At 42.6% G+C, this 27,407-nt stretch overlaps 1 protein-coding gene, 1 long non-coding RNA gene and 1 pseudogene across 2 annotated transcripts; 1 reads left to right on the top strand and 2 right to left on the bottom strand.

The window, feature by feature from the left end:
* Nucleotides 1–896: 896 nt before the first annotated feature.
* On the bottom strand, nucleotides 897–22,887 carry ACER2 (alkaline ceramidase 2). The gene is made up of 6 exons (XM_039869637.1): nucleotides 22,651–22,887; nucleotides 14,934–15,048; nucleotides 14,050–14,191; nucleotides 7,783–7,920; nucleotides 3,345–3,482; nucleotides 897–1,227 (listed from the first exon to the last, which is right to left on the bottom strand). Exons 1-6 carry the CDS (start codon nucleotides 22,756–22,758, stop codon nucleotides 1,041–1,043), a joined length of 828 nt encoding a protein of 275 aa, XP_039725571.1. The 5' UTR covers nucleotides 22,759–22,887; the 3' UTR covers nucleotides 897–1,040.
* On the bottom strand, nucleotides 4,032–4,150 carry LOC120599283 (uncharacterized; annotated as a pseudogene).
* Nucleotides 22,817–25,503, top strand: LOC120607905 (uncharacterized). Its single transcript, XR_005654271.1, has 2 exons — nucleotides 22,817–23,351; nucleotides 25,323–25,503. It is a non-coding gene; the product is annotated as an uncharacterized LOC120607905 (long non-coding RNA).
* Nucleotides 25,504–27,407: the final 1,904 nt, after the last annotated feature.

Raw genomic sequence — 27,407 nt, forward strand, 5'->3', positions numbered from 1 at the left:
GTGTTTAGTGTCTGCAGCACATGAGAAAACCACAGGAAGTGCCTCACACTGTGACAGTACGGAGTGTAATTCCCATAGCAAAAATTAGAGAAAGCAGAGGGCATATTCCTGAGGGTAATTTCCAGAACAGGACAGCATCAGGGAGGCTTCCAATAAGAACAAGTTTCCAAAACTTCATGTTTGCTGCAGACTTTGAACCATGACCCCCATTAACAGTTGTCACAAGCCCTTTGGCAATGTTACAGAGGTGAGGGGGGCGGGGAGGGTCTGTGTATGGACCACTCACACCACAGCTATTCCTTTGTGTGTCTGAGGCTACTGGGCTGGGGTGGGGGACAAACAATGTCAACATTTTAAAACTCTGTCATCTTCAAGAATGGCTTAGAGAGTAGTTTATGGCATAGAGGGGTTTTCTCACTAGCATCCCCTCATCTGAAGTCAAGTCTCCATCTCTCAGCAGAGGTAGAAGTTAAAGGTCTCACAAATGCATGTAAAACCTAGGTTATTGAGAGCTGCAAATGGAAAACTAGCTTTCTTAGCCACAAGCCCCATTCGTGTGTTTCATTTGCTTGGTTTTGTTTTAAGACGGTTTCCCCAAATGAAAATCTCTGGCATCTTCCATTAGTTTGTGGGTGTTCTCCATCACCAGATCAGGCTATCAACGGGGTCTGGAGAGGGCAAAGTCTCCAGGAAGCAAGTCACTGTGCATCACTGGTTCCCCAAAGGACTGCTCTGCCGTTGCCACAAAGGTCGCAGCCCAACAGGCCCCTGCATCTGTAAGCGACACTGAGAAGACATGCCTTGTGCCCTCAGCCCCCTACTTTCTGTCTTTGGGAAATGAGAAGACAAGCACTTCTCACCATGCACAGTGGACTCTTGATGGTCCACAAACACACTACTTAGAGCCCAAGGGAACAGAATTTTTTTTAAAAAAAACAGACCCCACCCCCAACTCTGAGAAGCCCCCTGCTGTCTTTGCTGGCAAATGAAGCCCAGTGCAAGAGGAAACATAAGCTTCGAAGCCAGCCCCCGCCTTCCCATCATGTGATCTTGACTGGTGATTTCTTGCTGGCGCACAGGAGGGATACGTAGGGGACACCGATGAAGGCCCATTTCTCACTGGGCCAGAACCTGATGACGGGTCCTTGCTCAGGGATCTCGGAGGCAGCATCAAAGTAGGCAAAGCATACACAGCCCAGGTAGGCAGCAAGGCAGATGAGGATGTGCCTGCAAAGGGAGACAGGAGGTGAGAACCGGATGCGGGCAAAGACTTGGTGGCTCCTCCCTTTGGCCTGACCGACCTTTCCTGGCTGTAACAACAGTCTAGGGCCTCTTCTAATTAGGACGGGGCGAAGATGACTAATATTCCCTGGAAGAGCAAGAAAATGCTAAGTCTGGAGCAAACAGGGCCTGTTTTAGAACATTCTAAAATATTCCAGCTTGATAACAGGGACGAACATACAAATGCCTTTGGGGCTCAACCAAAAAGACTGAGGCCCAAGGATTTAAAATAGGCACTAAGAGGATGGACTTATAAAGCATCCATACTATGAGGTATTAATTGGAAACAAAAAATGATGAAGATAATATATAGTCATTGGTAAAGAAAGTTGTCCATGATCTAGTATTTAGTGAAAAAAAAAAAAAAAAAAGACTAGTTTGCATCATGTATAGAATGGTGCTATTTTCATTTTTAAAAAGTAGAATTAGGAATATATATTTTTAAAATATATATTATATATAATATAAAAGATATATTAAAATATATATTTATATAATCAGAAATATCTCAGGCTGTTAGTAATTGTTATCTCTCTTTGGTAGATGGAATTATGAGAGTTTCTCTTTCTACACTTCTATGCTGTTCGAATTTGTTATAAAAAAAACAAATATGTCATTTTATTTATAATTGGGACAGAAAACGGTTCAACTTTGAAAAACAAAGCAGAAAGTATATCAAATTCAGAAACAAATCAAGTTTAAGCCAAAGTTATTACAGTCTAATCTTTGATTAATACTTAAATCGCAAGTGTGACCAGGAAACTTGGATTGACAAAAATATACTATATCTTGAATGTGATCATATTTACCAGGTGAATACATTTATCAAAGCTTATCAAAGTATACACCTAAAAGATGTACATTTTATTAACTGTCAATTATAACTTAACAAACACATGAGGTTATCTATAAATCCACTAGTGTAAATCAAGGTTGAACATAAGAAATATCAGACAAGGGATCCTAAGACCGGAGTCTCTAGGTGGTACTTTTTTATTTTGTTTCGTCTTTTGCAAACAGTCCTGGGAACAGATTGGGACTCATGGTGAATATATACAAGTTCACATGTTCAAGGAAATTTAAGCGAATTCTTTCAAACCACATAGTTTTAGGCATCTCCTTATAGAAGTCAAACTTCATCTGAATCTAGATCTAACAAAGTTTTTCCAACTCTTTAACAATAGAATTCCTTCCTAGATGCTCTCAATTTATCAGGGATACATACAAATATATATTTCTAAACATATTTCTCTTGGTCCTTGTTATTATTTGCAACCAGAAGGACATGAAGGACAGAAAGATGACTCTAGGTGTGGAGCTGAAGCAATTCCTAGGAAGAGAGCCACTCGATTTCCTCCTTAGCTTTCTGAGTGTAGGATTCTGCATATTTTTGTAACCTGCTTCCTCTTTTTAACCTAACAGTTAAAGTATAGATGTTCCAAATCCCTCTTATCAAACTCCTAGGCTGATTTTATATGACCAGGTGGTGTTGGTGAACAATTCGCTTTACTTCCATGGAACTCTGTCTACACCTATAAGATGAATGGGTGACACTGTCCCCAGATGACCTGCGAGGCCCATGCTTTCTTCACCTGGGTCACTCAAACCCAAAAGGAGACTTGGATTAACAAAAACATACTGTATCTTGAAAAAGGGCATATTTATCTCATTGTGGTTCCTATTTGGACCGTGTCTGTCCTCGTCCCCACATCTGTCCCAAGCCTTCCCCACCTCCCCCAGCGTAGAGATCCAGCTAGAGCTCAGGTGACAGATTAGGTTTTCAAGCTCCATCACGCTTTAATAATGGAGCAGAGGTCAGAGACCAGGACTCGAAGCATAAACAGTTAGGTCTCTTTGTTCTGGCGAAGCCGGCTCCCTGGAGCCCATGCTGCTTTGGACAATACTTTCTGTGGCTTCTGAACAGACTGACCGTCTCAGTCTCCGTGAGGAGAGGGGGCCCTGCTCTGTCCCCTGGGCACACTGGCGCACGCTGCGGGGAGAACAGAGCCCAGCAGAAAGTGCAGACCCGTCCTGCAGCCACCACCCCACTAGCAGGGGCTTACCACACACAGTGCAGGTAGGGAAAGTGAAAAGATGACAACAGCTCACAGAAGGCTCGGTCGCTGATCCAGCAGAAGAGGGCGAGAGTCCACCAGAGGCCCGAGAAGAGACCCAGCTTAAATACACGCACGTTGTCACACCTGCACGGGATCCAGAGGGCAACTCACCATCAGTCCTGGCTTCCACCCCCATCACCGGCCACTTCTCCAGTTCCTCACGTCTCCCCAGCCCCTCGGCACTGGAGTTCCTACCAACATATCATCACGCCACAAGCTCGTAGACGTGAATACATGAGCCCTGGTGACTCACGAAGCCTTAGCTCTCGCCCAGTCTCTCCCTGATCTCAGACACACAGGCCCAGCTGCCTTCGCGACATGCCCGCCCAGCGTCTGACATAGACCTAAATTTAAAATGTCCATAATGGACTCCTAACAGCTCCCCCTACCCCAAACCCATTCTGCTCCCAGCCCTCTCAGGAAAAAAAGTCATTCCATGCTTTCAGAAGCTCAGGTCAGGGCAAGCACTGGAAAAGGCAAAATAAACAGGCCTCCAGCCTTGTCATTTTATTTATTTGTCTGTTTGTTTGCTTTATTTTATTTTATTTTACTTTTTAGGTGAGGCAACTCTCGATTGACCTCACAGATTCCAAGGAACTTGTCAGGTTACAATCCCTTATTTTTTATTTTTTATGCCTACAGCACTTGGTCTTCCTAGGTGGTCTCCCATCCAAGTACTAACCAGGCCCAACCCTGTTTAGCTTCCGAGATCAGACAGGATCAGGCTTATTCAGGGTAGCATGGCCGTAGACCAGCCTTGCCACTTTAAAAGGCAAAATGAAAACTGACAGAAACAAATATCCACAAATATATAGACAATTAGTCTGGTACAAGAGGATCTACGCACCCTCAGTTTAATTAAACCCAGAAAATTTGACTTAAGGAACACACCAGCACGGGGAGCTGGAGATGAGTGCATATGTCAAATGGCAAGAGAGAGGTGGGATGTCGGGCGACTGGTCACACGGGGGCCCTGCAGTCAGTCGCAGGGCAGCCTAGTACTGTCCCTGCCTGTTTCTAGAAGGACAAGCCCTGCTGTAGCTGCTGACCAGGCTTATGTGCACTTGGGGCTTATCCAAACCTGGGCTCCGTTAGATTGTATTCCCCCTTTTCAGGGCTTGTATCAAAATGTCAATGTGAAGTTAAGTGGAAAAGCAGGACAAAAGCTGGACCTTATTTTAGCACTGAAAAACCTTTGAGGATGTCTACCATTTCTCCTCTTCCTGGCCCTTTGCTGCGTTCTCAAAGTTTTTCTTAACAATCAACTCACTCCTATGAGAGGGAAAAAAAGTCCATTTAAAAATACTTCAGATGTAGCTGAGTCACTTGTAATGTGACAACACTACCACAAATTTCAATAAATGTCAGGTCATGACCCAAAGTCATAATAAAATTTTGTTTCTTCATGGTCTGAGAGAAGGTTCAGAAAGGACAATGAAAAGAGGAGGGTTGGGAAGAAGGGACAGCATGAACATGGGCCTGGGGCTGGAAGGAGCTAGGCCACCTTGGGGACATGGAAGGTCAGAATGGCTGGAGGACAGAATATGAGGGAGACAACATGGATGGATCTTGAGATTATCGTGCTAAGCGAAACAGAAAAAGTTGAGAACCATATGATTTCACTTACATGTGGGATATAAAATTGAAAGCAACAAACGAACCAGACAAATGAACAAAAACTCAGACACAGAAAGCTAGTGGTTACCAGAGAGAAAAGGGGAAGTGAGGGGAAGGTAAATAAGGATAAAGAGGATCTAATACCTGGTGATAGAAGGAGATTTGACTTTGGGTGGTGAACACACAATGCAATATACAGGTGACGTATTACCGAATTGTACACTTGAAACCTATATAATTGTATGAACCAATGTCACCCTGATAAATCTATTTAAAAAAAAATAAGTGAAAAATATATAAGGGGAGCTTCGTGTGGGAGAGACCAGCAGGCAGCCACCGCATTGAGGATGTTAAACTTTATTGTAATTGCAACGTCAACTAATAGAAACATGACTGTGACCAGATGGGATGTACGGAGAAAGAAGAGGAAGCCAGGCTTCTGGCTTGAGCAATAGGTAAGAGGTGTTTCGTTTACTGTGGCTAGAACTATGAGAGAACCAGAACTGGAAAAGGCAAATCAGGAATCTGAGACGTCCGTGATATGTGGAGTTGGACAGGTCAGGTAGGCAGCTAGATACACAATGGTGGAGGCAGAAGAAAGAACTGGGCTGGAGACACTCACCATTTCATGCTGAAATCTTTTTTTTTTTATAAAATCCTTTCACTGTATTATAAACAGAAAAAAAAAAAAAAAAAAAAAAGAATAGAATATTGGTGAAATGCACTAAGAAAAGAGAAATGAAAGGTGAACAGTACTAAGGATATAAATTAATCGATGGAAATCACGCATAGACTTAACAAGTGAGAGACTGAAAATTGTGGGATTGAGACAGGAGGTCTAGGTGTCACTCCTCCGACCACAGGAAGGTAGTTCCAGATTGGGGGGAGGTGGGGGACAAATAGTTGAGAGAACAACACATAAGACCCAGGAGGGCTAAAAAATTATCATCAAATGTACAACCAAGAGGGGGTTGGGCATCAAAGTGGGGGCAGAAGCCACACAGGAGTGGGTTAAAGAGTAAAAGGATGGAGATAACTTTCAAAGAAGTTTGGCTGTGACACATAAGGTAGAGAAAGGGTGGTGGCTGCAGACAGACATGGATTGGGTCCAGGGTGAATGTTAGAGAAGACGGAAAGGCCCAAACATGTTTACAGGCTAATGGAAGGACCCTTTAGAGAGGGAGGGATGACGAGCAGACGATTTACCAGAGCGAAGCAGATACAGGAGAATGGAGGGAAGGGTATTTCCCACGGTGCTGCATTTGCCAATGTAAAGATGAAGACCAAGTAGCCGTAGCGATGACTAGCTTTTCAGAGACAAAGATTTTAAGTATGGAACAGAAATTATGTCCTTTATAATCACTTACAAAGATAAGAGAACTAAAAGAAAATATGTTTCCCTGCTTAAAGATGACAATTACGAAGCAGAATTTATTTAAACTATAAAGTAATCTGCCCTAACCGTTTGTCTTCCTCCATTTGTTCTTCTGCAGGTACTATGAATTAAAAATATTTTCCCTTTCCTTAAGCTACTTTTAATAAAACTATAGGCTAAAACATATTATTGGAGTTAAAATGGAAGTAGATTGTGGTGAATTCTCAAGAAACATAGCTAAGTCCAGAACGCTCTATTCACCGTAGGCCTAATCTAAGCCAGCACCACAGGACAGGTGACTAAAAATCCATTTCAGAGGTCCCTACCAGGTATTCTGTCATGTTTGCCAAAGAGCTTCAAGATCTATTAGTGTTCTGCAATGGGTCTCTCAATTCCCTAGTCCTTGAAGGCTTCTCAAAGAAGCTGACAAGATAGGACCTGACAGAGTCCTTCTACCGCCAGCAGGCCTACTTACATGCCTCTTCAACCACCTTTGACCCCACTGACAATCAAAGCAACCCCCAGAGGCAGAGCAATGGAAAGAAATGTGTGTGTGTGTGTGTGTGTGTGTGTGTGTGTGTGTGTATGTGTGTGTGTCCTCTCAAAACAAAGACTGAGAGAAAGCTGACTTAACACGTTACACAGAGCAACTCTCACAAAGGGAGATAAAGACTTCAGTTAGACACCCTGTGTCCATAACAATGAGAGTCATGAATTAAAATGCATTTCTAAAAGGAGGCACAAAGAAAAGGAAGCATTTTCAAAGGGCATTAAAATAAGGGCAGTTGTCCGCTCTATTTTAGTTGAGGCTAGAAGAAGACAGTGGTGTACACATGAGAGCTAAACTAAAACGTTTCTGGAAGTCCACCTGAACTCTGACTACACGACTTCCCAAAGGAAGACGCTTATGCAAATAGCAAAGGCTTTACCTGGTAGGTTGTGAATAAAAAATGTGATCTCAGAGAAAGTAGCAGGGTCAACAGTACTACACCTGAAGTCAACACTGCCTTGGACAGAAATTCATTTCTTTTTCCTTCTCTGTGTGACTGCAACAGTCTCTTCAGGACTTTTCTTTTCTTCTCAATCTTGTCTTATGAACGAACCTATTCTCCCTTCTTCCAAGCTAAGTCTAGGCAGCTTGGTCTGGGGGCACAAGGGGTCCTTGAAATGTTCCTGCTAAGCTATATTTGGACCACTGGGATGGTACTGCACCTACTAAACAGCTGCTCCCCTCTTTCTGAAAACAAGATCATTAATATTTTGAACCAAACCGTCACCCTTGCATTCAATCCAACAGTCAGGAACTGTTCATGAAGGTTAGTCAAGGAACAGGAGCTGGCGTGTCCCTATCCCCACGGCAGCCTGAGGAGCAGCAGGAAGAACGGCACCCACCTTTTTAGCTCTGCAACGAGCAGCGCAGTACAAGGGACGCCCAGGGTCATAAGAGAGATGTTGTTGATGGCAGGCTTGACAAACGCCAGGCATGTCGTCACTGCAGACAGGACGCAGACCACCACCTTGAACCTACCCCTGAATCGGTGAAAGCAAACCAAATCCATTAGCAAAGGGGGTCTTGTTGAAAAGGCACAGGCACTGCTGGTGGGAGTACAAGCACCAAGAGTCTAGAAACCAGTCGCGCTCACTGGCTCAGCAGTTCCATTTCCAGGAATTTATCCTTAGGAAATACTCAGGAATTTTCAAAATAGTTAGCATGAGAACAGTAAAATTAGAATCAGCCTAAGTGCCTAAGGGGGAGATATGAATGCTTGTTTTCTTAGTGTTACTTTTCTGTATCTTTTTCAGATGTTTTACAGCAAGATCTGGCAAACTTTTTCTGTAAAAGGTCAGAAAGTGAATATTTTAGTTTTTGCGGGTCATAGGGTCTGCCACGGTAGACCATAAGTGAGTGAATAGGCATGGCAGTGCACCAATAAAACTTGATTTGCACAGACAGGACCAGCTTGGCCTGCAGAACACAGCTTGTCAACCCCTGTTCTACAAGGTAAACATGTATGTCTGTCATAAGAAAAATAGAGACCATTTTATAAACCATAAAACTTCCTACGTAGTTTAAAAGAAAAAAGTGTCCTATGTTTCTAGCACGTGAAAGTAAAAGTCTTAAAAAATTCTAATAATGTTTATATCTACTGACAATCTTCAGTCTAGCATGCATTGGAACTTTGTGTTCACAAGTTTTTGACGTGACAAATCCTAGAAAAGTAATGGATACATCCCTCCCCTCTCAAGTGGAAGAGCTTTCAGTAGAGAGAGCCAGAAATGGCGACGTGACTCTGGACATGCTCCTTCTTCTCTCCCTGGAACACCATTTCCTTACCTGTAAAATGGAAAGTCTGGACCAGATTATCTCTAAGGCCTCATCTATGAGCACATGAATTTCCTGAAACTTCTGTTATCCTTCATGAGCACAATTTACTTTGGCCAAGAGCCCTGGAACAGGTCACAGTTAGGAAACCAATCTGAATGAAATTCCATTATAAAGAAATCAAAGTGCACTGATATCTTCAAAATACAAATTTATCTCTTAGAAGAAAATCATTTATCATCAAGGCACAGGAAATCATTGATCAAGCTGCCAACTTTCTGACTGGAATGAGCAGGAATTGTAGCCCCGAACTTCGACCAGAGGAAAAAAACACATATGGGAAAGGATCCAGGCAGCAAATCCTTAGAATAGTGTTTTTCTCCTGGCCTTGGCTGGCATCCTTCAGCTACTGGATAAAAGGCTGCCTGCCCCAGCCTCAGGATGACAGACCACACACAGCTCCCCCTCCCCCACTGTGCTTGCACATAGCCCCTTTGGGACCCTCAATAACTCTTTCACTGGTTTGACACGCCAAGGCTTTTGGCCTTCTCAGATTGGATGAACACATCATCATAAACTCAACTGCATCATCTCCCTGGATCCACGGTTAGAGAGAGCCACAGAGTGATTCAAAGCACAGGTATTCTTGTGAGTCCCATGTGTGTTCACATTCTGCCTCCAGCACATAGCTGCTGTGGGATCTCTGGTGAGCCACTGAACTCTCCAAGCTTTAGGCTTCCCATATGGAAATTAAGACATCTGCCTCACAGTGTTCTTGCAAGCACCAGAGCACTTAATACAGTGCCTGGTACATGATGTATCAATAAAATCCATTATTACTATTATCATTACCATGATTTGAGAATAAATGCCTTTTAAGATATTATTATTGTTAATAATAGCACACTATCAGGGAAAATCTGACGGAGCTGGTGTTACAATCACCAAAGACTAGATATTATTCCCAACGAGTCCAAAGGCAGCAAGCTTGACAAGACACACTTTCTTTAAGGAGAACATGGGAAGACACCTCCCACATCAGTCCCGTGGGTGTGGAGGACTGTGCTTCGGGAAGGCAGCTTAGCCAGCGAGGACATCCTGTGGACGCATGATTTTGCAACCAGTAGAAGTCAACAGCAATCACGTGGCCAGCGCAGCTGACCCCAGTCACCAGAGGCTCTGGGTGAAAGAGAGCTAGAAATATCCAGGAGCAAGGAGCCCCCATAGGCTGTTGTCTAAACAATGATGACAGGCAACTCCTACTGCTGTCTCTGGTCCCCTTTTCAACTTTCCAGCCCATTAGGGGCTCAACCTAGAACACAAGGTCAGGGAACTCTTAGCACCCCTTCTTCCTGTATTCCCCACACTGAAATCTAGCATCGCAATATCATCATCACAATATTATTATAACAAAGCTGTTACTTTTATCATTAGCTACCCTTTAAAGCAGTGATTTTCAACTTTATCAGACCCTGTGCACCTTTTTAAAATCAGATATTTGAGAATGTCCCTTTTACTCTTCTGAAGTAAAATGCAACTTATAGATGATAAAACTTCCCATTACTGTGACTACCATAAATTTCCCAGATGTCCCTTAAGAGATGGAAATGTCCCTGGTTAAGATCCTACCCTGCAGGGTTAAAACATAACCTGTTTAGAATAAGCTTCTGATATTCACGGGACTACAGCATTTGGTGGTCCTGGAGGGCCTACCCCTGTCATTTTATAAGTAAGGAACTGATAAGGCCCAGAGAGTCTAAGATGGTGGCCCTAAGTCATCAAGCCAGTGTGAGAGCAGGAGAAGCAGACCCCAGCCTGCAATCTTGCTATTTAAGATTCAAAAATGAACTGGATTGTAAAGTGAGGGCTGCCCCAGGATTTTGTAGAGTCAAAATTAACAATCACAGTAGGATAAATTGTTTAAGAAATGGATACAATGAAGCTTATAATACTTCTTTGTTCTTGGTTTTCTCTCAAAACAAAAATGTCTAAAAATTATCAATAACCATCAACAGCTAAGCGTATGTCCTGATGATTCTTAGGACATTCTAGGCAAAATAAAAGAAAGCCCTTCTTTTTTAGAAACCCACCAATTATTCCTATTTACATAATGAACTTTAATAATTTGCCTGCTGTTCTTCAAAACACTTATTCATATTAGCCATTCATAATAACTACTAGCACTTAGCAAGTCCTTACTCTGGATGAGACACTGTACTATACACTTTATATAATTTTTCCATATATTTCTAACACCAGGAGGTAGATACTTTATTATCTCTACTTTACAGATGAGCAAAATGAAGCATCAGAGCTTTAAAAAAAAAAAGTAGATTGTTATTCATCTCCATATCTGTCTGATCTAAAGTCACTAAGCCTCCGTACTCTACTCTCTCTTCTCCAGAAATCTCACACTGGAACTACTCTTAATGTGCTTTTAGAAATATTCTAGCAAAGTCTAGATCACCAAAAGGAAAAAAGAAAAAAAAAAAGGAGAGATAAATGTTAACTACCCAGTAACTTTAGGCAGCTGAACCACCCCATCCTTAGTCTATAAAAATACTGGTTTTTACCTAAAATTTTTAGACTGGCCTGCCACTTCCACTGTAGAGCTGCCACCTGTCATGGGCAGTAAAGCCCACACAAAGGGGTTTGGTCTTTTTGCTCTCTCTATCACTAGAGAGTTGAAGAAAGACAAATAGAACCTACATCCTTTTTTAGAGTGAGCTAGTTTTCCTATAACATGCACCTTTTCTTTCTTTGCTCATTGAAATCATCGATGCCCATTCTCTCCTTCAATTTGTATGCATATCACAGAAATGCCAGGCAGAAATATCCTCTACATGCCATGGGAAGTCAGCTCATGAAAGCTAACTTTGATAGAGCGCTCATCATGTTCTTAGTACCATACAAAGTGCTCTGTAGAGTCATCTCACAAGAACCCTGAGGTGAACACTATTATTTACCTAATTCTACAGATGAGCAAATAGAAAGTTAAAGAGTCAAGACAAGTTATACAGTTTGTAAGCAGGGAAGCTAGGATGCAAACCCAGGCATTCTCCAAAGCCAGGAATATGCACATATGTGGTGTTCAGTGCCTCCAAAGGACTCTCCCCAAACTGAAGAGAGGGGTCACATCTTCCCTAGGGAAACGGTACAAGGTGCTGGTGACAGAAAAGTCCTAGGGGGTTACAGACCTCCCCGCATCTCATAGTATTTTCATTAGTAAAGCTGGTAAGCTCTAATTACTACACCCATTGCCCCATTTTCTTCTCTCCTGTTCCTAACAACAGCCCCTCACTCCCACCTTCAAGAAATAAGAATACATTAAAAACTGTCACTTGGAATTTCACCCTGGCCTCCAGAGTGCCACAAAAAAATAAACAAAATCCTTACTCCCATTTCTTCGACTTCTCTGTCAGATCCCAGGATTTGAAAGATCAGATTTAAGAGCAAAGCAGTCCTTCAGCTCTCAACCTAACATACACCGGGCCTCAGGGAAAGGATGGGGGTGACTGGTGGGCACCTTCTGAGACAAAAGGAAAAGCCAAAAGGTACATGATCTGTTTCTCAGGTGGAGTCAAAAGTCCCTGCCTGCAAAGCTACTTCATGGCCCTGCCTAGTGCCTCTGTCCCTTCCCTTGCTCCCTTCCTTACCTCCAAAATCTTTCTGATCATCCCCAGTCATCCTCTTGAAGCTGAACAAAGAAACAATACAAGACTAAAACCGGAGGCAGCATAAACAAACCTGTCGCGCTCTTAAGATATACTTCCCCCACTGAGGAGAAGGCCTCAGCAAGGCGGAGGCCATATTTCGTCTGGGACCAGGAACACCCTCTTTTCACTTTTCCGTGTAAACAGGTGATGCTTGTGTGCTCTCTGTCTGTCTGTCTGTCTCTTTCTCTCTCATTATTTTTTTTGATAAGCAACCTTCTTGAGGATATTTCTATCTGCTTAATGATACTCAGAGATAATGCTATTTAATTCAAATCCTGCTGCCCAGGTTGACGATTCCATAGCCAATCTATTTAAAGTATGTTTTTATCCAATCTCATTTAAAAACACATTTTTGTACTAAAAATTAACATGTACTCTTTGTAAAAAAAAAAAAAATTGTTAAATAGTACAGATTAAAGGTAAAAGCGAAAGTTCTCTCTCCACCCCAATGCCTAAAAAACGTAGTGGTTGCTGTTCTCATCCTCCCAGGCACATACAAAGACATATACTCAAAGAAGTTAGTTCATTCATTCTAAAGTTAGGAAATTAAACACAGAGTTCTCCAATGTGCTTTTGCAGCCAGCATACTTCATGGACACTCCTCCACCTCAGACCATAGAAAACAGCCTGCATCTTTAATAGCTGCATAGCTTCTGCTCCTACTCAGAGTACCAGGAAAAATGTAATAAATTCTGTATTTTTCTTGCTATAACTCATCCCTGGGCACACACATCTTGCTTAATTAAATCCATATCTTTAGACTATTTTTCCGTATATGTTTTGACAAAACACAGTGTCCTACAATGAGACATGTGGGTAATATGTTCTGGGAACATTTCTCATCTTTATGAGGCTGACTCTTTTCTGTTTCTTCCATAGTAACAACCTTATACAACTCTTCAGGAATGCTTTCCCTGACCAAACTCTAAATCAGCACCCCAAGTTACCACTACCCCCTTACCAGCTTCATTTTTCAACATAGCAGTTATCACTCTCTAATATTACTTTTGGGTTTGTTGATTCACAATCTCCCCAACTTCAATGTAAGCTCATCGAGGGCAGAGATTCTGCTCCTTTGTTTACTGCTATATCCCAGTGCCTAGAAGCCTAGAAAAATGCAGAGTAAATAGTAAGTGTTCAAGAAATATTTACTGGATGATTAATCACATGAGCATAACACAATGGATATTAAAATGCATCCTTTCCCGAAATTTTGGGTTTCCAGCTTGGAGATATATGTCTATGCAATTTGACAGCTACGGTACCCATGGCTCAGAGAACCAATTCCTTAGTGTATTCTACTGTAAATTTATAAAATGGTGGAATGGACTGGACTAAAGGAAACGTCCTAACAGGAAATCGAAATCTTTCCACTTTGGCTCATATTAAATAAGGGTGACGTTTGACTTTTTGTCCCTAATGTCATATAAATTCTTCTCCAAGCATATTCAAATTCCCCTTTTATGTCAGTTTATTCATACTGCCAGACTATAACCAATCAGTGGATATTAAACAAGTGTATGGGAAGCTCATTAGTAGGTTGTGCTTCAGTGTGCGCTATTTTTCTTGATATACACACCATTCTATTGGGTACTACAAAAATGTTTAGCACTAGCTTACCTGTCATTACGAAAGATCTTTGGTAGATACCTTCTAGGGAACCACATGGCCAGAGCACACATCAGAACCCAAAGGATTGCAAGTTCATCAAGCATCTGACCCAGGAAACTCAGCGTTGCATGGAAGTAGACAGATCCAATTCCTAGAATCAATTACAACCAATAAAAAAGGTCACCAAAGAAGAACAGGCTCACAAATTCAACACACTGCTTAAGGATAGCCCTTTCACCAACCACTATCGCAGTCACCAGGTAGCTCTCTCTCTTAGAAAAAAGAAACTGAAGAAAGAAACTCACACCACCTAGGCATGCAAGCTTCAAGTCTAGAAATAGGATTGCAAGTAGGGCCCAAATATCAGAACATCAAAGTTCAATGATTCCACAGTTAAACACACTCTGTTTTTATCTACTGAGGATTCATGGGAACAGGCAGTAAAAAAAGTCAACATTCTCTCACTGTTAAGAATTCCCAGTTTGCCTGTGGAAGGAAATGGAAATTACACAGCTATTTCCCAAAACAATGAAGGATCAAACATCTAGATTTTTTTTTTTTACCTTTAGTCCATTAGAAACCACAGTCTCCTCAGAGTTCAATTGTTTCATATGACTTTCTTCAGAAGTTCTCAGAAAATTGCACTGGCACAACACCAATAGCTATTACATAAAAGAACTTTCAAATGGAATTAAGTGATAATTACAGCCAATCTTGTTTATCAAGCCCATATTCAAAGGAGTCCTTCTTTTGACGTCAAGAAAGCAAAATAAAAGTTTGTTAAGACGTCAGAGTGACTTTGGTTTACAAGACATAATGTTCAAGGGGGACAGGAAGTGTGTGGAATTCCATTTCCTCCCTTTCAGTCTATGTTTTCCAACGAATCTACTTACCCACAACGACTAAAAGAGTCCATATTAAGTAGATGCCACTGTTGAAGCATGTTGCATACTGACGAAACAAGCACATGCAGATGGGTGGTAAAACGAAAAACAAGACATTGCTGATCTGGAGGGAAAATGTGAAACGAAAAGATAAATATTAAGTAAAGGACAAAAAACACTGCAATCCGTGATAGCTGAACAGGCTCCTCTCTTGATTCGAAGAATCAATAACTCTTATTCTTTTTCTACACGAATTAACTAGGAAGCCGTCTAATTTACTTGCACATACATTTTTAAAGATAAAGCCCGTACTAAATAATAGTTAAAATAATGAAGAGATGAGAAGGACTAGACATGTTCGGGCCCCCAGTAATCTGCCAGCAGGGCCAGCCTTTTCTCCCAGGCCCACGTGAAAGCAGGATTCTTCCTAGTTTTCCCATGTTGTGCTTTATGTTTTCTCACCCTTTTCAAAACATACTTTTAGGTAAAAATCAAATCTGTAAGTCCTTTCCCAGCTTTAAAATGATACCATTTTATCTTTTAGACTTTAGTGTGGATTTAAGCCTCTCTGTTATCTCTCCAGAAGGCATTTGGCTTTTTTAAAAAAATAATATATTCTGTTCAATGTAATTTCAAAATATTGTCACTTCAACATATAATCACTAAACATCATTAATAAGACATTTTATATTCTTTTGTTCATACCAAGGCTTTGAGGCCCAGTGTGAATTTCACACTTACAGCATATCTCCATTGGGTCCAGCTGTATTTCACATGCTTGATAGCCACTTGTGGCTAGTTACTACCACACCAGACAGCATAATTCTAAAATTTCACCTCTCATTTTTTAATCTATTTTTTTGTTTGTCTTTTTTAGCCAGTTCTTTTTTTCCCAAAAATTTTTAATTGAGGTAAAATTCACATAACATAAAATTAACCATTTAAAGAGTACAGTTCTGTGGCATTTAATACATGCGTCATGTGCAGCCATCACCTCTACCTAGTTCTAAAACGTTTCATCACCCCAAAAAGAAAACCCTATGGTCATTAAGCAGTAGCTCCCCATCTCCCCCACCCCCTAGCGCCTAACAACCACTGATCCGCTCTCTGTCTCTATGAATTTACCTATTCTCAATATTTCAGAAAAGTGGAATCATACAATACATGCCCTTTTGCATCTAGCTTCTTTCACTTGGCATAATGTTTCCTAGGTTCACTCACATTATAGCATGTATCAGTACTTCTTTTTAATGGATGAATAATACTCCATGGTATGGATTCCACATTTCGTTAATCCATTCATCTAATTACAGGCTGTCGTGAACAGTGCTGCTATTTGCATACAAGGTTTTGAGTACTTGTTTTCAGTTCTTTTGGGTATATGGTTGGCCTTGCTGGGTCATATGGTAATTCTATGTTTAACTTACTGAAAAACCTCCAAACTGTTTTCCACAGTGGCCAAACCACTTTACATTCCTACAAGCAATGTACAAGGGTCTAATTTTTCTATATCCTTGCCAACACTTATTTTTCTGGGGATTGTTTAGTCTAAGTAAGGCCATCTAGAAGGTATAAAGTGGTAGCACTGTTCAGCTTTTTAAGTTTCAACTCTAAGTGTGGAGGGAGCAGCTCCTCATAAAGGACTATGCACACAGAGGATGTGTGCAGAAGGTGAAGACGACAGCTGAGTTTATGCGAGCAACACCGTGAGAAAGGGGTGCAAGGGGTCCACGAAAAAAGACTGGAAAACCAAACTTTCGGAGATAGCATGGGGCAGATTAAGTCTGCAAAGCCAAGGGCATGCAGGCTTTCAAAAGAAAAGACTGGTCACCCATGCTGGACAACACGGAGGAGGCCTCAGAGGAACCATGAGGGTGCGTGCCCGAAATGAACTGGAGGAGCAGGGTAAATGGGCTTCTCCAGACCTACAAAATCACACTGGTACACAACTAGACATATGCATCAGCACACCCCAGAACTCGAGGCGTCGTATAGGTAAGAACTGGCCTCACTGGTGGCCTGTGTATGCCTCTGTCACTATCTGGGAACAAGAGAGATTGGGAGTGACACCATTTTTAGAAAGAAGAGAAAGACAGGGTGGGAGAGAAATAAAACAAGAGAAAGAACAAGAGCCTTTGTCAGACGCAGGATAGAAGCAGGATTGCTGACTTTCGTTAAAATCCGGGACTAAAATCCCTAGTGGGGAGGCATCATTCTGGAGAAGGGAGTACCTTTTTCTAGTTGGTCCACTCTGGTGGGGGTCTTTTTCTCTTTCCCATGTAGGAGCTCTATGAGCTATTGGTGACCCTGGGCGAGATAAATTGTATCAGATGTCCCAGGTGGTATGCAGTCTCCAGTCTCAGAAATAAGCAGTAGGCTATTATTCATTGATTTTAACTTTCTGTGGAATCATTTAAAGAATTGGAGATCGTTAAGAGATCTTAAAGACCATTCTTCGTTTTACAAGGTGATGTAATTGAGGGCCCAGAAAAGTTCCTTGGCTGGCCAAGGTCAGACAGGCAATTACCCTGGGAACTGGAGCCAGCATCCAGTAGTCACCTTGAGCTCTCTCCATGGCCCCCTAGCTGATTTTTACCTCCAAACCACCCAGCCACATTCTTACCTCCTTGGCTTAACTCATAACTGGTATCTAAAAATTCTGAATGGCATCACACACTGTGCACATGTGACCCATTCCATGATTTAAATGTGGCTCTCCTTTTGTTAAACATAGAAGTTGATGGAAGAAAAGGAGGTAAAGAGGGAGAAGGAGAAAAATCAAATTGTAATACCATAGGTAACTTAAAACCTGATCTTTCTCCTTTCATATACATGCATGTGTTGCCTTTGTTACAAAAGAAAAAAGAAAAAAAGAAAAGAATACATTACAAAGCTAAAATCTCCTTTCTATCCTCTGCTCTAGAGATGGCCATTGTTCTCAGATGCACAGGCTTCAGATCATTTTCTTTGCATTTTTACTAACACATATATATCACATATTGTAACATTATCATTCTGCAACTTTTTTTCTCATTCAACAATATGCCTTGCAAACCTTTTCATCTTAGTTCATATAGATTTATCTCACTTGCTGTAAGTGCTGCAGCTGGCAGCAGTTTTTTTTTAGCAGATCTCCAGTGAAAGGAGTACCAATTTACAGCTCAACCAAAATGGTAGGGAATATAACACATTTGCTTTTTACCCCAGTATCTTTGCCTCGAGTCCTCTCAATCTTCCTTTCATCGACCAAGTGCAACTATCTACTCCCAAGCTGTCCCCCAAATGTCTCTGTCAATATATGTAACTACTAGCAAGGTACACATTTATCACTTTTAAACGTATTTACACCCTTTTTACAAAAGCATAACATCATTCATTATACCTGCAGTAAAATTATGATACTTCAAACATTTTTTTTCAAATGCACATATTGGGGAGTTCGATTTAGAAACACCATTTTAACACATGCTCCCAAGCAACACTGAAATCACACTACTTCTACACAGCCCATCTACCAGTGCCTGCTGGCCTCCACTAGGCCTTTTAAAGAGATCAATCTATGAAAAGGAAAAGACCAAACTAGAGGGAGACGCTTCCCAAGACAAAAAGAGGAAGGAACTCCTATAGAAATACGGAAAAGCAAACGAATCGTGGTTAAAAGATGAATTCAATGGTCCTATTTCTACTGAGAAATGAAACTTCCCTTCAAAATTATGTGGGTCACTAAAGTTGAAGAATAGTTAGTTCAGCCAAAGGGTATTTTTAAAAGCCAATTGTTGGATTATCCTTTGGAGAATTGGTTTAATGCCTGCGGAACAAGTTTTTTTAATTAGAAGGAAACCACAATTTTAAAATGTATTAATTATTTCCTTAGAAAGTTCCTCATTCTATGAATTCCTACATAACATCTGCACCAAAATAGTCTCATGAACACACTGCAGTCTCATCCTGATGCATGTGAGTGTGCACTTTCCCAGAGAGTAAATACTGACAAAGCAACAGGCTGTACGTTTTTCTGAACAATAAGTCCATAAACAGATAAGGGTCATTACCCTGGCTGTAGATTGTGCATCTTAATTATATGCACATTCCTAACTATCCATTCTATTGTTCCTCTCCCATCTCGGAGATGACCAACTGGCCCTGGTTTCCCTGGAACTAAGGGTTCCCAAGATATGGAACTTTCAGTTTTACAATCAGGAAAAGTCCAATTTTGTCCTTGGCAAACCAAGACAAGTAGGTCACTCTACTCAGAAGCCTTCTTGCAAAATCCCCCCATCCCACCTTCCGCAGTGCATCAACCCCATGGAGAGTACTAATAACACCCAGGTGACTTGTATGCACCTCTATCATGGCCCTCACCACCCAGATGACTGTAGGTCTGGTCTCTGTGATGGGCATACAATAGTTGCCCAGTAAATGGATGGATGATGGATGGATAATTCTGCCCTATAGATAGATAGTGGGATGTGGACTTTGGAATACACACAGAACTCTACTTTCCTTATCTTGATGTTTGGGGACAGAGTTGGTTGGGGGAGGTGACCCATCGTGAGCTGATTTTATGCATATGTTTTGCTTCAAGACTTCTTTTTTTAGCACCAGGTGATTTCCCTCTGTCTCCCTGAGTCACTGCCCAGCAACAGAGTGCCCAAAAGTCAAGCCTGGTGGTTAAAAGGCAGACCCCACTTTTCTCCAGAACAGCCAGGACTGGAGTCTTTCTCTTTAGTGTGGCTGGGGCTTTAAAACATGAAACATAAAAAGAAACTCAATTCAGTAAAAACGTGTATATAGAAGAAACAGTATAAAATGTGCTCAAGCAAAAGGCTGTGAAAGGGCATGATGTTCTTGGAAGAGACGTTTGGGTTTGGCTGAAACAAAGGATGATAAGATTTGAGGCAATAGAGATTTGCAGGGCCCAGAAGCAAAATGCTTTATATACCCAGACACTGTCAGTGGCAGCATAAATCAGGGTACTCTTTCTGGTGGACCATTTAGCAATAATCGTCAGCCTTTAAAGTGAATATTCCCCTTACACAGCAATTCCCCACCCAGGATTAGCACTTGCAAAAGTACATCCAGATGCGTACATGAGGATATCATTGTATCACTGTTCAGAAACCAAAATGAAAACAATAAAACAGAAACTGCCCTAAATGTCCATCAATGAGGAACTGACTGGTTAAGTAAATTACGGTCAATCCGTTTAATGGAATACTGTGTAGACATTGTAAAGGAGAAGATGACTCTCTATGAGCCAATGTGGGGCCATCTTCAAGATATTTTCTTGACCTCAGCAAGTTACAAAATCTATCTAGACCCCAGTTTCTTCATTTATCAAATGGATATAATAAATAGCACCCATTGCCTAGGATGACTGTAGAGCAGTGGTCACCAACCTTTTTGGCACGAGAGACCAGTGCTCCTATGAGAATCTTATGCCTGATGATCTGAGGTGGAGCTGAGGCGGTGATGCTAGTGCTGGGGAGCAGCTGCAAATACAGATGAAGCTTGGCTCACTGCCCCTGACGCTCACCTCCTGCTGTATAGTCTGGTTCCTAACAGGCCACGGACAGTCCACAGCCCAAGGGTTGGGGACCTCTGCTGTAGAATACCCAGCAGAGCTTCAATATATAGCAAACATTTCAATGTATAGCAAACAGTTAAAGATAACCAGTAGTAACTGAAGTTGTCGTAGTGATGTGCTACCCTAAGACCCATTAAGCAGGTTCTGGATCCCTCTCGCAGTCTTCTGATTTTATGTCTTCAATTCCTTAAACTTTTTCTCCAAATCAGTATTAATTATTATTTTCTTATAAAAATGGATAATTAGACCTGATGCTTTACTATGAGGATTTTATGAGATATTTATCACTAAGAAACAGTTCATTGTCTTCCTCAATACAGGAGTAAGATAAGCATGGATTCGTCCTGTGATAAGCATTGGCAGATAACTAGGGCTCGGGAACAGAGAATATGGTTTTTGCTAAACTCTTTGGACCTACACTCAGCTAAGTCTGGTGACCAACTACTCTGAGACCTTAAACGCTCCTCTTTGCTAAAGCATGTTTTGTGCTTTACGAGTATTCCAAAGAATAAGGTTTGTCAGGCAGACCATCTGGGCTAATCAGCCACAGACATTGCAGCTGAAGATCAACAGTTCATTTCTAAAAAAGATTTTGGCACTCACTACATAATAGCCCCAATGGAACTAGATTAAAAGTAAGGAAAAGTAAATTCTCCCCCTCATCCAACGCTCTGGGGCTTTCAAGGCAGGCTCAGAACAGCTATATACTAACTTTTTGGCCAAATAACTAGGCCTGACTCTCCTGGCCTCAGACTCCACAGAGAATCACTGTGCAGGGTGTATGAGAATCTGTCCCCAAGCTGTCATTTCTTCTTTAACTCTGCTGAAACCCTTAGCAGTGTTCTCCATTTGAAAACGGAGAAACAGAGTTACACTGTTGAAAGTACCCAGCCCTGCTCCAGCTGGTCCCTGTCTATACTTGATAGCATGCACTGAAAGAGGCTGTAAAAGTGGCCACCTCCACTAACTGCATCTTTCGCAGTATCTATGAATAGTAGAGAACCAGGTTTTTCTGAGGAACTACCCTGGTATAGAAAAAAAAAGTAGGAGTGTTTGTGTGGAAGGCAGCCATGGATTTCGGCAACGAAGGGAGAGAGAGTACAGACTTCTGGATTGTACCTCCAGCCATGCCAGAAATGTAAGCATGACAGCAACCTTCTCAAGAGTTCAGTTTTCTCATCAATGAACTGAAGGACCACGACTAGCTCATCAGAGATCCTTCCAGGCAAAAAGAACCTGACTGAGGCCAGTGCTCTCTCCAGCAAATCTAAGGCAAAATCCTCAAGAACAACCCTCAAATTCACAATGACCCTTAAACCAGGGCAATGAAAAAATAAGCCACAGAAATGACCATGCAAAATCTTATGTTTGTTACCAGAATTCCGAGTCATAGGCACAGGGAAAATTAGAGGCATTTCCCTCTCACAAAGACTGAAAGCACACAGGATTCTGCAGTGAGAAAGTTTCAGTATCTAGAGACCTAGGCAAATCCAGGAAACCTGCACACAATCACTCTCAAATTTCCCTTTCACTTACCAGGCTTAATACTGGAGAGTGCACAGGACTCGTGGAGTCAGATTTGGGGCTGGCGTGAAACTGGGTACCAAGTAAGGCGAGGAAATAAGAACTAATAGTAATTAACCTGATTCTGGCCAAAAGCAACTGCACCTATTACTAACATATTCGTCGAGTGGGCAAGTCGGAATGGCTGGAGGGATCCCGGCCCCTCAGACCTTCCAGGGTGTTGTCCCCTGTCCTGTGACTCCTAGAGCAGGTATTCAGCGCAAAAACGCACAATGCAACCTAAGTGCGTCACGCCACAATGATCCTAGGAGAGGAAGGGAGTTGTCCCGGCAGGTTCACGTCCCGCAACTGACACAAACTGGGAGACCGGCTAACGCGGATCACTGGCTCCAGGACGGGTGGGAACTAAACAACACAATAGAGCTATGAGAAAGAAATGACAGGAGGAGGAAGCTGAACCTAGAAGTCGGCGGTATTAACAGGAGGGTACGACAGCTCTGGCACTGGAGAGAGAATGCCCCAGATACACGCAGACAGCCACGTCCAGGTTCCAGGCACGGCGGCGCTTGGGGAGAGCCCCCTCCCACCAGCCATCCCCACTCCCGCGCCCCGCACCGTGTTGTAGAACTCGGCGATGGCAGGCACGATGGTGTAGTTGTCCTCGCACCAGTCCACCTCCGAGCTGCCAGCCCGCAGCTGATCCCACCAGTGCGGGGCGCTCATGGCCGCTCCGGGGCATTGGAGCAGCTGCTCCTGCAGCCGAGAAGAGGACAGGGCTGCTGATTTCAAGCCAACGGCGGCAGCCCCAACCGCGCTGGCTTTATGCACAACGGGACAGCCGCCGGATGTGGCGCCTCCTCAGCCAGCCTCCCAGCGCTCCGCTCCGCCTATTGGACGTGACTCGCTCGTAGACCCCGCCCCCGCTCCGCCCCGCGTGGGAGCCCGCGGGCAGCGGGGGGGCCACAGCCAGCCTGGGGGCGGTATGTGAGTTGACGGGGGCGTAGGGAGGCGGAACCCGGCGTCTGAAGCTTCCAGACACCCCCTACTCCCTGCAGGTGTCAAAGGCCTTGACAGTCCTGCCCACGCCTGCCCATGCCCACCTCATGGTTCAGTCCCGCGGACACCCCTACCAGCCCATCTCCACCTCCAACTGTGCAAAGAGCTCCAGAGCTCGCTCTGGCAAAACTCAAATATAAGGAGAATCCCAAGAATACCTAGGCCGAGACAGCGTCTTGGGAAATTTGTACAGATTTCTCTGCTCCGCGCGTGGGCGCCCGCGCTCACACGGAGAAAGGCCCTGCGTCTATCCGATGCAGGTAAGGCCCTGCTTGGTACTGTGGGCTGGAACAGGAAGACCTTAGGGGCTGAAGTGGCAGTCCCACGCTGCCTCTACTGCCCACTCTTGGATAGAGCACTAAAGCAATTTTGAATATGTTCCTGCCCTCGGTCCGCTGAACTCCGGCGTTAGGCATTAATCTAGTCTTCAATTAGACATGGGGTCATACTTCAGCCATCCCAACCCTCAGAGAATGCAGTATGACAGGTATGACATCTCTGGAACATCCAAGTACAAGAGATAATGACACACATATAGCACTTACTTTGTGCCAGGTGTTTGACGAGCTTCCATGTATTAGTCATTTAGTGCTCCCGGCGGGGATCCTGTGCAGTGGGTTCTGTCGGAAACACCATACCTACTAGTAAGCGGCAGAGCTAGAAATCAAAGTCAGGACGATCTGTTCATAACTACTTTACTTTGCCACTGTGACTATTCTGTAGTTTCTAAATCAAAGTTAATCCAGTCCCAGCAATAACTGGAGAAAGCCAAGTTTGTTTGTTTGTTTGTTTTGGTCGTGGCTCTACTCCTCCTACCAGTCCTCCTTCCTTAGGAGATTTCAGGGTTCCAGGTCAGGACAGTGGCAGTGGCAGAAGAAACCTTGGTCAGCAATCCATGGTGGCTGTCACCAGGATCTCCTTGCTCAAGCCTACATGGTACCCTGAAGACCAGCTACTCCCAAGAGACTGCCCTCTCTGGCTTGACTGTCAGTGGGAATCTAGCCAATGCTCCAATGCCCTGTGCACCCAGTGTCCATCTTCTGCAGATACCTGCACAGCCATTTGCATGTCTCCCCAGATCTCCATCACTGGCCAGAACTACAAGCCTCAACTCCTCTCCTACTCTCCAGGAAATCCAGCTTTCTCCTCTGGGCACCAGACACCTTTCATCTTTGTCTCAACTTCTATCCAGTCCTCCTAGAGAGCAGTTCCGCTAGGTCCACTGGTCCGTTCTCCTGAGGTCAAAATTACCTAGACCTGTAGGACACCCAGTGTGAGCTGAGCGCTTAAGTGGAAGGGCGAAGATATTTCCCACGGCCACAAAGGAATACATCAGTTGATTTCTCAGTGCCTCAGAGGGCTACACCAACTGTCCAACAATAGTTTTCCATGTTGTGAGGATTTGACAATATTTTAGGTGGAAATATCCGTATTCATTATTAACTCTTTACGGTGTAAAACACCATTATTTTATGTGCCAGTGGCTCCTAAAGTGTGGTCTCCCTTTCAGGGAATGCACAAGGCCAAAACTCTTCCTATTAACACTATGACATTATCTGCCCTTTTTGTTCTCATTCTCTCACCAGTACACATTGGAGTTTTCCAGAGACTATGTGTTGTGGGATATCATTATCTCTTAGACAGCTAATGGAATGTGTGCTTGTGTGTTAGATATTCAAAGTCTTTGTTTAAATTTCTAATATGCTAAATACTGATATTACTACCTAAACAAAAGTTTTTAATGGTCCTCAATAATTTTTAAGGGTATAAAAGGAGTCCTCAGATCAAAACGGTTGAGAGCTGCTATTAAAAAGAAAGATATTCCGAATTAAACTATTCCTAATGCTTTTTTATCATTTAGAATTTTTAAATATTTACGATATGGACGCTTTTAGACTTAGATGTACATTGTTATCATATATTATTCTTGCTCAAACATAAAAAGAAAAATATAAACAAAATAAATACATTAAGGAATTCTTATAATTTCTTTACACTCAGAATCTCTAATCATTTTTCCACTCAAAGCTGTTGGTGTCCTTAATTATGTGCTAGTCATGCAGCATTTCTTAAGAGCACTCTTCCACCGTTCTTCGCCTTCAAGCAACTGATACATAGTATCCACGTTTTGATGCTGGCACATTCTTGATTTTACCTGAAGGTGTCAGTGGAAGGTTTTCAGACGACAGAATGTTTCTTTTTCACATGGTCCTTATATGATTTGTTGACAGAAACATGGAGATTACAGTTGTCAAGTCATCCCACCAGGAATAACCACTGAGTTCGTGCGTGTTCAGGCAGTGACAACACATCTCAACTGCCATCTGGCCGACGATGATATAAAATGCCCTCCATTGTAAGATGCATCTGGACTTCAGAGATGTTAAAATACAAAAAGATCGAGTTTTAGCACCAATGAAAGAGAATTCACTAAATACAATTCATCCTTCTCTCCAAGTCCTGCTAAAAGAGTGATAGGGAGTTTTTGTCCTACCCCAGAACTCTTACTGTCAATGACAATTCTATTTCAAAATGAAAACCAACCACTTGGGTTTTGTCTAATTACAACTGCACAGAGAGTGCTCAAGCAAAAAGCCATTGGTAAGTAAAGGACATAAGTTACATTCCTCCAAAGACACCTGAGTTGGTCTTGCAACTGTGTTAAAAATTTTTGTTTTCATTGACTCTATTTTTAACATTTTTTTCCAATGAATATAACGTTAGTAACTTAACAGGATCTATCATTAGGCAATTAATTTTGAAACTGATTTATATTAGTAGTATGATGCCTTAGCAACTACTGTTATGGTCTAATATAAAATATAATATCAGATGTAAACAGTAGGAGTGGGAGTGGGTGAGAGGAGAGAATAGGGCACTGCTGAGTTCTGACAATGAGTTTGCTTGTGGTGCTTTTGGTCTAAATATGAGTCAGTGATACATATCCACAAGACAGCAGGTTTGGGAGAACCACCCTTTCAGGGAAGTCAGGATGCCAGCATCTTCTGTTTTTACAGAGTTTATAAATATGTTTATTTGGTCTAAGGAAATATCTGATGATAAGTGTCCAGTTCAGCTGGTTCCACTAGTGGAAATCCTCAAATCACAAAGTCTTCTGTAAGGAAAACAAAATGCAGACACCTGTGTAAACAAAGCAAGGCGTGGTTCCCTGACCAGCAGCATCGGCATCACCTGAGAACTTGTTAAGAAACGCAAATTTCCAGGTCCATACTCCAGACCCATTAAATCAGAAACTCGGAGGTGAGTGGAGTCCAACTGTCTCTGGCTTTAAAAGCCTTCCATGTGATATTCTGACCCACAGTAAAGTTTGGGAACCACCATTTTAGCCAACGTGTGGTGAAGTGGAAATTGACTATGGACTGTACACTTTGCTTCCCTGAAAAACCAAATCCAAGCCAAGGCTGCTGCTGCCACCAAAGAAAAGAGGAAGAAAAGAGAAGCCCGACATGGGAAGTCATTTCCTTTTTTCAGGCTCATCATCAGGAAACCAGGGCCTCGTCGGGTCAGGCCCCACTCTTCAGCTTAGAGGGAAACACAAGTAGTGAGTAAGGCTTTTTTTGTTTTGTTTTGTTTTTAATCCAAGGCAAAGTCTCCAGGCTCAGAATTGTGGAAGAGGGTTGTAGGAAACAGGGCCTCACCAGGAAAACACTATTGTAACCACTCCAAGAAGGTGGCCACATTTGCTGCTCCCTAGTTAATTTACTGACAGGCCATCAGAGACCACTTCCTGCTGTTGTCACTAGGCCTCTCTTCAGAAGTGCCTCTCTCCTTTCTCTAATCTGTACTGAAAAACCACAGACAACGTTAGTACTGGGTGTGGAATAAAAGGTTGATTCTGATTGGAAATCTGAGGCTTTGCCTTTGCCTGAAGTGCATGGAATTTGTTAACATGTGTTTTGACTCCTGCTTCTGGATAGAGAAGGGGTTACTTTGTTAGAGAACTGCAGCTGACAAAGGTGTAAGCAGTTTTGAGCACCTGCTTTGTGCAAGGCTCCGTATTAAGTGCTTGGTAATATAAAGACAAAATACCATTATTGGCCTTGTGGAGCTGAGTCTAGTAGAGGCACACAAACCATTAGACTATCATATGATAACTGAAAATTGAAGTGTATACATGGAATGTGGAAGCAGAGGGGTGGGGGCCCAAGTCTGCATTGGGAGCCAAGGGAGGCTCAGTAGAGGCGGAAGCCTCAGTACTAAGATACACACACAAGGAATAGGATTTTGCTAGGAAGAGCACTGAGAGGGGATTCTCAAGAAGGAACAGCATATGCAAAAGAAAGGATAATAATTCA

This window comes from Pteropus medius, unplaced genomic scaffold, assembly GCF_902729225.1.
Source record: "Pteropus medius unplaced genomic scaffold, Ma_sr-lr_union100, whole genome shotgun sequence".
NCBI classification, from domain to species: domain Eukaryota; kingdom Metazoa; phylum Chordata; class Mammalia; order Chiroptera; family Pteropodidae; genus Pteropus; species Pteropus medius.